Here is a 10,759-nt window from a genome sequence, read left to right on the forward strand (position 1 = left end):
CCCCCCAGCCCCCCGGGGTGTAGCTGCCGCCAGCACCGCTTCAGGCAGCCCCGGGGGCACCAAATCCCCAGGGAAGGGGCAGGAGTTTCCCCTCCATCTCCTCCTTGCATGTCAATGCCATCCCCCCCCTGCAAGCTGCTCTCGCTCCCCAAGTCACCCTCTGCCGGTTTTGTCCCCTGACACGGGGCTCGGGGGATCCTGGCGGGGAGCCCAGGGATGCTGGTTGGACTGGAGAAGACCTGAGGGTGAGATTGGCTGCTGTGGTGGGTGACGGGGTGACCAGGCAGGGGGCCTGGAGCTGAGCTGAAGGGGGATTTGGGATCCGAGACGATGTGGGCAGGGCAGCAGCAGGGTGGGAGAGGGGCGGGCAGGACCCTGGGGGGGCAGCTCCCCGGGAAGCTCCCAGCTCCCTGCTGCCCTTCCCCGCAGGGCTCTCATCTCCAATATCAAGATTCATTCTCTTTAAGCAGCAATATGAAGCCCAGGTGAGGGATGCCGGCCCTGCAGCCTCTTCCAGCACGGGATCCACACTGGGAACAGCACATGGCACAGCCCAGTGATGCCACCCAAGCAATGGCTGCCCTGGGCAGGGAGGGGGAGGGAGGGATGGAGATACAAACAGCCTGGAAAGCACCGAGCACAAAAACCTCCTGCCCAGCTTTGACCTCTGGCAGAGACTTTTTTTTGTTTTTTCTGGGCAAAACAACTCGGTGCCACCTTTCTCAGGGATGGGTCAGGGAGAAATCAAGACTGAAGCACAAACAATTCCCAGCACCACTCGCTTCTCCTGCACTGTTTTGGGTTTGGGCTTTTTTTTGTTTGTGGGGTTTTGGTGGGGGCTTTTTGTTGTTGTTTTTGGGGTGTTTTTCTGTGTGGGTTGTGTGGGGTTTTTTGTGTGGTTTTTGTTGGTTTTGTTTTGTTGGGTTTTTTTTAATTGGTTTTCCTGAAGGAGAGAGAGGAAAGGAATGAGCTATCACAGCAAATGTAAGAGACCTGGAGCCTTTCCCAGGTCAGAGCTTCCTCTGAGCTGATGGGGCCCAGCTGCTTTTCTGCATCCACTGAGAGAAAGCCAAAAATAAGGGAGAAAATCCACATTGTGGCAGAAGCAGAGCTGTGCAAGGAGAGGGTGGCTCTGCAGGAAGGTGAGAAGATGGAGAAGCAGAGGAGCTTCTAGGGTCTGACTCAGGAAAGGGGAGGTTTGGGCATTCATCCTGACACAGGGCACATTATCTTCCCAGTTTTTGTGGGCATTGCTCTTTCCTACACCATCCCCAAGGAAATCATCCCACTCTGGGAAGGGGAGGGAATAAAGCTGGTTTGAATCAGCCTTTGCCCCTCTCCGGGTTTGGTCTGGAAAGCTGTGCAAGACCTGTCAGGGTGAAAAGGGAGATGTCTGGGTCTGCAAGAGTCCTGGGATCAATCCTTGCCTCTAGTTTCTTAACTAAGATCCGTAAGTAACTGAAGTGCAGGTTTAACAAGTATTAAATGAATTCCCAAATTTCAGGGAGGCTTTGTGCTCCTCAAGTGTTGCCTGAGGCTGCAAGACACCAGGGTCCTGAGTGTGGAGGCTCTGACTACCCAAGCAAATAGCACTGGGAGAATAACTACAGATTAAATCAGATGTGCAGCACACTCTGCAAACTGAAGTTTAGTTACTTATTCTCCTGATTGCTCATTAGAGGGGAAGAAGAGCAGCACAACCCAGCAGCCCGTGTCCTTTGAGCAGCGAGGGCTGAGTCCTGATACTTCCCATTCCAAGCTGCATCTTCAGTTCTGTGAAGCTTTCCCAAACTTGAAACTGCTCAGACTTAAAATCTTCTGTGCTGAGTATTTACCCTAAACTGAAGCCTCAACTAAAACAGTTCAGCTGCTGCTGAGAGCAGGGTCTGGAAGAAAATTCCCCATTGACAAACCTGGCCATGGGTCACTTTCCAACCCACTTCTCAAGAAAGAAGTGACATGATGACACCTCTAATACAGCTCTGGCCCCCTGAGAGGATGCTGCTGCCAACTCAGCCTGTTCTAGCTGGTCCTATCCCCCCTTGGCATCTCCACACCCCCAGCCTCCACTCATCAGGTTGGGAAGGATCCTTGGCTTCCATCATAACACAGTTACTAGACTGGCAGATGTACAAGTTTTTAAAGTGGTGCCGAAAAGCAGTGACTGGCCTTGAAAGAGCAGGAAGAGACAAAACCAAGCTCCAACTGGTTAGAAAAATACAATCTTCTAATACGTCTCAAGTTCTGATCTGTGATGAATTTGATGGTTTGGCTCAATACCACAGATCTGATCCTACTGTAGTGACCTTATGCATCTCCTGCATTGGTACGAACCCTCGGACCCACTGCTGTGTGAGCAGCTGCTTCCAGTTATATAGGAGTAAAACATATAGAATGTGCCAGTGTCTCACCACCCTCACAGCAAAGAATTTCCTCCTCATGTCCAACCTCAATCTCCCCTCTGCCAGTTTTAATCCATTACCTCTTGTCCCATCCCTCCCTGCCCTTGTCCCAAGTCCCTCCCCAGCTTTCCTGGAGCCCCTTCAGGCACTGGGAGCTGCTCTAAGGTCTCCCTGGAGCCTTCTCTTCTCCAGGCTGAACACCCCAACTCTCCCAGCCTGGCTCCAGAGCAGAGCTGCTCCAGCCCTTGGATAATCTCTGTGGCCTCCTCTGGACTCTCTCCAGGAGCTCCATGTCCTTCTTATGTTGGGGGCTCCAGAACATATATATGTACACAGACATGCATGCACACATATACCAAACTCCTTCATATATACACCAAGATGTTGCTCACCAGAAAGTGTTTCCAAAGACACAGCAAGCAGCCCTGCCTGCACCTCTGACCAAGGACCCTCTAAAACTCCAGAGATGATTTAAAATAAATCTGTTCATTAAGTCCTGAACCAGCAGACAGCAGAGGTGCCCATCACAGAGCCATGTTGGCTTTGCCCCTGGTTTGAAAGGAAAAGCAAAAAGCCTCAGCAGGACCAGGACAGACCTGCCCAGGGCTCAGGCTGGGATGGGGTCACCTCCAGGAAACCTCTCACACTCACGTGGAGAAGGCACCTGGATGAACTTGCTCTTTTCCATCCAAAAAGGCCAAATTCAGGCAAGTCCTTCTCTGATTTGGCAGTGGGTTTCCACAAAACTCACCAATGTGCAAAGGGAGAGAGGAAAAGGCTTCAGGTTGGGCTGCACGGTGTCAGCTCATGGCTTTTTGGGCACTGAATTTCTGCCCCCTCAGTGGGGCTGATGGGCTCCTCCTCCTTGGCTCTAAGCTCCTTCCCTCCACGCTCCTTCTTCTGCCACCAACATAAGGCTGTAATTTTCATAGCAGAAATAGAGGCTCACGTGCATCCTCCCCCCTCTTCCCACAGGAGGAGAGAAAAACGCAGCTGGGACAGGATGAGTCACGTAGCAGGAGGTGGATGAAACCCCCCTAGACACAGACACCCACACAGACTGTGCTGACCTGTGTGGGTGGTGGATGGGGCAGCAGGAGCTCTGGATGCTGCCTGGAGCTGGGATGCAGTGCCCTTGGGTGGGGGACATGCTCTGGAGCTTGCACAAGCCCCATCCAACCTGGCTGTGAACACTTCCAGGGATGGGGCAGCCACAACCTCCCTGGGCAACCTGAGCCAGGCTCTCACCACCCTCACAGCAAAGAATTTCTTCCTAACATCCAACCTAAATCTTCTCTCTTCCGGTTTAAAACCATTACCCCTTGTCCCATCACTACACACGCTGGTAAAAAGCCCCTCCCCAGCTTTCCTGGAGCCCCTTCAGGTACTGGATGGCTGCTATAAACGCATTCCACAACTGCCCCAAGCTACCTAAATACAGAAAGGCAGCTCATGAGTGCTAAGAGATGGCAAAAATGGAGGGAGGAATTACATGGGAGAGGAGACTGTGACATCTGGATTTACTGTTGGCAGGGGCTGTGGGGCATGGCCCAGGCTCTGAGCTGTGCCATGAGGCAGCACCTGGAGATCCTTGGCTTTTGCCATCACACTGTGTCTGCACCCAGCCCTACAAACAACCCCAGCAAGGACAGGGCTCAGTTCTGAGCTACTTCATTAATTTTAAGGTATAGAGCAGGGAAGAAACTCCTCACACAACAGAAAAGCTTCAGTGAGGAAGGAGAGGTGGCCTCTCAGAGTCTGTTTAAAAGTTGGTGTGTTCCAAGTGACAAATAGTGGAAAATAGGCAACAAAAGAAATCAGGAGGCACAATCTTGGATCCCAGTGACCTAAGACGTATTTTTCAGGTCTATGATTCAGCAAAAGGAAAAAAATGTAAATAATTAAAGTGGGGGAAGAAAGCAGCAACAGCCACCAGGAAGCGTGGGTCTGGAAATAGCAGCAGTGTCGCCTTGATCCACTCCAACAAAGGCTCCTGCAACAGTGACAAGTTGCTAAGTGACACGGCCCTGCTATTTTGGGGCTGCCTGGTGAGCCCCCCTGGAGCATCTCCCAGCACAGGCAGGGAAACCAGCCCCAGCCTGCCAAGGAACTTCCGAAACAGGGATGGCTTTTGAAACCAGAGCTTCACGTGTCTTGCAAGAAGGATGCTTTCCTGTGGGTTCAAATATAGACAGGAGCAGATGGAAAAAATTCTATCATCTGCTTGGTGGGAGCTGCCTTCCTTCCCCAGGCTGGGCAGCACCTACAGAGCTCCCTTCACACCACCTTCTGCTCCAGTTACCCACCAGCTGAGTGCCCCACACCCCAGCACTCCACACAGACACTGGGAACAGGCAGAAACAGGAAAAAAAATTGCTGGCTAGGAGAAAAAGCTGATCCACAGCAACTGTGTTGATGTTCTGTGCCCCAAAAAAGATCCTGGGGACACTCGTGCGTGGGCAACCTCGGGCAGGTCCTGCCTGGAGAGCTGGGTGAGGTGACAGCAGAGCCTGGTCTGACTCCCAGGGCCTGCACACTAGCTTTAAGGCCAGCAGGTAAGAAATACACCTGGTACAGGAGAAGCAGCTATTTTTCTGTAATGAGTGCCTTAAAAAACCCAACCCTACCCAATAAAACATTTGCCTAGTTGTGAGCAAAACTCTGGATTACTCTAAAAAAATGGAGCCTGTGGCACTTGGGCTGCTGTGAGGAAGGGAGATGATCATCTGTGATTAAAATAATTCATGGTTTGTTCATTCAAACAAATGCATTAAATCCAAGGGTTTGCTTTTCCAAGGCCAACACAATGACTGCTGAGAGCTTTGTCACCCTCAAGGAGAAGACTCCAGTGATGGGTCCTGACAAACACCATCATTTATTCCTAGGCAGGTTTGGCAAAATCCTTGCAACTATTTTCAAACACCCCAAATTTCCTAATGACACCAGCTGAGCCTTCCAAGGCTCACAGAAACACATGGTTATGTTTAGATTTATACAGAGCCTAAACTTGTTAAAATATCAAGAAATACTACTGCTGATTCATCCCCACATCCAGTAATTTGAATTCTACTCCATCAGACAGTCAGCACACAATGTAATTAAAGCCTGTAGACTCTTTATGGTTTCATTAATTTTTTAAAGGTAGGGTTTTTTTTTGTCCTTGGGGTTGTTAGGTTTTTAAAATTATCATTCCTGTGCCCTCTCCCTGTGTGTGTTCCTGTGCCTGGTTGGTGCCAGATTCCCACTTTCTCCTGAGGGCAGCGAGACCCACAGATCCCAACACACCTTGTGTGGTGGCATATCCAGCAATATCAAAAGCAAGATTTACTGCTGACATGGCCTGCAAGAGACAGTCAAGAGTCATCTCAAGAGACAGTTGCATTTTTTGAAATTGAGAGCTGAAAGCAAGAGGAACAAACCAACAATAAAGGGTCAGATCCTCAGATAACACACTTCTCCAAAGTCCAAAGCTCCAGGGCTGTGCCAGCTGCACCAGTAGATGTAGAGCAAGAGTTTCAACAGAGAACAGATGCTGAGGAGCCACAGGGGTGCAGTGCAATGATTTACAACACAGCTTTACTTGCAGTGCATAAAACAACCCAACTTTGGAGCCTGACTGACCTGATGTGTGCATTAAGTCTCCCTTGTTTTCTTCTTCTTAAGCTGGAGATAAAGAGCTACAAGGATGATGAAGGGCATGGAACACCTGCCTGAGGAGGAAAGGCTGAGAGACCTGGGGCTGTTCAGTCTGGAGAGAAGACTGAGGGGGGATCTAATTAATGTCTATCAATACATGAGGGCAGCAAGAAGGCAGGACAAGCTCTTGTCACTTGTGCCCTGGGACAGGACCAGGGGCAATGGATTCAAACTGGAGCCCAGGAAGTTCCAGCTCAACATGAGGAAGAACTTCTTTGGTGTGAGGGTGACAGAGCCCTGGGACAGGCTGCCCAGAGAGGGGGGGGGGGCTCCTTCTCTGGAGCCTTTCCAGCCCTGTCTGGATGCCTTTCTGAGTGACCTGCCCTGGTTTTGGTCCTGCTCTGGCAGGGGGGGTGGACTGGATGAGCTTCAGAGGTCCCTTCCAACCCCTAATGTTCTGTGATTCTGTGAAAACCAGAGGGAAACCAGGAGGGAAGACTTCAGACAAGCTGTTCCACAGGGTCAACTTCCTCCACCGACTCAGAGCTTGCTTCTAATTTGCTTTTTCCCATCCAAATTCCAGATCCACTGATTATCTTGCTTTGTCTGTGTAAAAATAAGTCCAACATCTCCATTCTTCTTGCCTTCTGAAATTACAGTTCAAAATGAGTTTTAATTATTTTCTTCCCTCCCACTACCAGCTCCTCACACCCTGGCCTCAGTGGTCCCTGCTTCCTGCCCTCTTCTTTCTAACTGGACTCAGATTCATTAACAAGAAAAAGAATTGTCTTAATTACAATGCCAAAGCCCTTCTTTCTTCACAAATTAAAAACCAGATGATAGATATTTTCTTCTAGGTAGTGGTTTTAATGTTACAAAAATAGTGTTTGAACTGCAAGGCGGATAATAGAAGTTTTAATACCTATTTAATGAATTCTTTTAATGTTGGACTGAGTCATGATAAGGGTTTTTGTTTTGTGAGGGTGTTTTTTAATGGAAGAAAAGGAGGCCTAGGAAGGTTGCAGTGAAACCAGATGTCAGCTGCATCAGTCTCTCTGTGCATGCTTTAAAAACAAACAAAAAACCCCAAGCTAATGAGTAAGTGCAATAATATCCATCTCCATTTTACAGATGAAAAGTGAACAGCACCTGGTGTCAGATCCATCATCTGCTACTGCATCCTAGTGACCCCACCTGGTGACAGGGCTCAGGACTGGAAATTTTCAGTCATGAACTGGCTGCTGGGTTGCCAAAAACCCCAATAAAGCTTCAGTTGGAAATCCCAAACTCACACTGAGTTCTGCAACTCAGGGAGAGGCTGATTTGAGTAAAAAAGGGAAGGAGGAAGAGGGTGAAGGAGGGAGAGGGGGAAGCAGAAAAAAGGAGAAGAAAAGAATTTTAAAAATTAAAAAATTAAATAAAAAATAAAATAAAACAAAATGACATGTGTGGAGGACATACAGCTGCTCACTTCTACTACAAAACACAAGCTTTCTGCCCCAGCATTTTCCAGCACCGTTGCTGTTCCTGGCAACCCTTAGCTGGCAGGGCAGGGCAAACTGCCCAGCAAGTTGCTGATTGAAGTGTTAATGCTTCAGACTTGCCTATATACAGTGTTTTAACCAAGGAACCTGCTCTCTGGAGCTCACAGAAAGTTCATTTGGAGAATAACAATGACAATTTGTCATCTACAGAGAGAGGTGGGAGTTTCACCCCCACTTCAACACTTGCCATCTTACCCCACTCAAGGGTGAAATTCCCTTACCTTACAGTTCACCTGGTTTTGTCTCTCCAACCTGTAGCCTGTGCTGCTGGGGACTCCTTCCTGCCCTTGCCCCAGGGGTGGGACCCTGCAGCTCGTGCTGTGGGTGCCATCATTTCAGCAGGTCACAGGCTGTCCTGCTCCATCACTGCTCATGCTGCTCGAGCCCCTCAGAAAGGCTGGAAAGGGCAGGACATTCCTCCTCCCCACAGGGTCAGGTTTGCCTTCCCTCTTACCAAGACTCAAACTCTTTCACTCTCAGGTGCAGAGCATCCCTAAAGCCACAGTGTTTAGTCTCCACGTGCTGCATTTCCTGAGGAAGGAGCTGCAGCAAGGACTTGGTGCCACATCTCAGAATGCCTGCAGGATAAACCCTTTGAAGGTTTCAACCAAAGACAACTGGTGCACATGAAATCCTAAAAGAGAGGCCCCAGGCTGCAGTGTGCACTAACCCCAGTCAGCACTGCTCATGCCTTTCCAGCTGGGCAATCCTATTTGCAAAATCAAAACCTGTGTGTGGAGCAGCTGCAGAGAAGGAAAAAAGGAAGGTGGTGGGAAAGACAAACCACGGCAGTTGGAAATGCTTAAAAACACAAATTCTGGAATGAAAAAACCTGCCTCCTCCCAAGGATTCAGCTTCACATTCTTCAGCAGTGAAAAAAACCAAGAACTTTTTAAGACTCTACTGTTGGGGACAGAGATGAAGTAAGAGCTGCTCATCCTCCCTGACCCTCACCATGCTTTGTCTCACCTCGTGCCTGCACAACACTGGTATCATCTATCACTTTCCAAAAATACTGCTCATTTCCTGTAGTTTTGTAACACAATCCCCTGGCATCACACATGCCACCTTCTGTCTTTCTGGGCTCCTCATCTCCATTGGATGTACCAGCATCATTTCTTTCTGTAACCACGGTACATTTGATAATGAAAAAGATCCCTCAACCGCTGAACTAAGTTGCTATTGAATTTTTATCTCTGCCAGAGCACAAGAATAATTTGGAAAAGTGAGTCATTCAAATGATTTAAAGTCTTACACGTTGATGAAAATTACAAAATGCCTCTTGTGTGGTGTAGGAAGAATAATCAAAGCACACTGCACCCAGAGGCATGAACCCATCCAGCTACCTGCCAGGCACCCCACGGGGAGCTGTGCACCCCTCCTCATGTCTGCTTGCCTTTTGAGCATGTAACAAGCCCTGCAAGTTCATTTTTTGGGGGTCATTTTTTTTTTTCAGTCCTTTCCCACCTATGGAGCCCTTCCTGTGGCAGGGAAGCTCCTGCCAATTGACACAGGGCTGCTCTGCACAGGGAAGCAGATGCTCCATGACTCATGCAGTGCTTACAGACACAAGGAATGGATAACAGCACGATAATTAACAACACCAAATGTCAGCTCTAAAATGCAGACATGCAGATGTTAATGCCCATGGCATATTGACCATGTTTTATTTAGGAGGCAGTTCTTGCTCCTATAACCAGGCCTTTAATCAAGACCTTGCAATCCCAAGCATGGTTTTCCTTGTGCACTGTGCAGACACAAACCACACAGGACTCCCCTGCACACCACAGTGGGGAAGAAGGTAACAAACTCCTGCCCTGATTGCAGACTCCATGGGCAATCAGATTCCATCTGCCAAGAACTGAATGCAATACAATAAAACCAAAAATAAAGGGAAAGTAAGAGAAGCTGATTTTCATCCATAATTTGAATGACTTTCAGTGAATTCTGAGTGTCAGAAAGAGTCAAACATCCAGCAGAGACAAACAACTAACTCTGGCCTTGAAGAAAAACACAGAGAAGGAAAAAATAATGACCACTGCCAGGACTGCTGAGAGCTAAATCTGAGCTAAATCCCCCCAGGCAATCAGTCCTATTCCAGCTAAGAGATATGGTGCAAGTCAAACTGTAATAAAAGGCACACAGTGGCTGTTGCCTAACTGGGCTTCAAAGTGTCCACAGACAGAGGAATTCCACATGACTCTTAAGCTTTGCTCTAATTGTCACACAGAAATGCCAGGGGATTTTGAGAGGTGGGAGTGTACAAACTGCATGAAGTTCTACCAGGCCAAGTGCAAGGTCCTGCACCTGGGTCGGGGCAATCCCAGGCACAGATACAGGTTGGGGGGAGAATGGATTGAGAACAGTCTGAAAGGAGAAGGACTTGGGGGTGATGGTGGATGAGAAGCTCAGCATGGGTCAGTGATGTGCACTTGCAGCCCAGAAACCAACCCTGTCCTGGGCTGCATCACCAGCAGTGTGGCCAGCAGGGCCAGGGAGGGGATTCTGCCACTCTATTTGGCTCTTGTAAGACCCCACCTGGAGAACTGTGTCCAGTTCTGGAGCCCCCAACATGGGAAGGAGATAGAGCTCATGGATAAAGCCCAGAGAAGGGTGACAAAGGTAATTTGAAGGCTTGAGCACCTCTCCTATGAAGACAGGCTGGGAGAGTTGGGGTGTTCAGCCTGGAGAAGAGAAGGCTCCAGGGAGACCTTAGAGCACCTTCCAGAGCCTGAAGGGGCTCCAGAAAAGCTGGGGAGGTACCTGGGACAAGGACAGGGAGTGAGAGGACAAGGGGGAGTGGATTAAAACTGGAAGGTGGTAGCTTAGGTTAGACATTAGGAGGAAATTCTTTGCTGCGAGACACTGGCCCAGGTTGCCCAGGGAAGCTGTGGCTGCCCCATCCCTGGCAGTGTTGAAGGGCAGGTTGGATGGGGCTTGGAGCAACCTGGGCTGGTGGGAGGTGTCCCTGCCCATGCAGGGGGTTGGGACTAGATGATCTTTAAGGTCCTTCCAAACCAAACCATTCTATGATTCTATGATCTGGGGACTACAAGCAAAAACCTAAGATGAAGGAAGAACCAAAGCTGGAATTTTCCCATGGTGACAAGGGAATTGTCACAGAATCTGTGCTTTCCAGAGCCAGGCAGGACATTGCCCTATTCCGTCTGGAAGACT

The 10,759-nt window shown here is 49.1% G+C and overlaps 1 protein-coding gene across 1 annotated transcript in view; it reads right to left on the reverse strand.

Annotated features, from left to right (window-relative positions):
• Nucleotides 1-10,759, reverse strand: part of CCNF (cyclin F) — a 74,843-nt gene that overhangs the window by 55,736 nt on the left and 8,348 nt on the right. The window contains exon 5 of the mRNA XM_010005055.1: nt 5,688-5,742. Coding sequence (XP_010003357.1) covers nt 5,688-5,742 — 55 coding nt within the window. The remainder of the gene's footprint in view (nt 1-5,687; nt 5,743-10,759) is intronic.

Source organism: Chaetura pelagica, unplaced genomic scaffold, assembly GCF_000747805.2.
Source record: "Chaetura pelagica isolate M959 unplaced genomic scaffold, ChaPel_1.0 scaffold309, whole genome shotgun sequence".
Classification (NCBI taxonomy): domain Eukaryota; kingdom Metazoa; phylum Chordata; class Aves; order Apodiformes; family Apodidae; genus Chaetura; species Chaetura pelagica.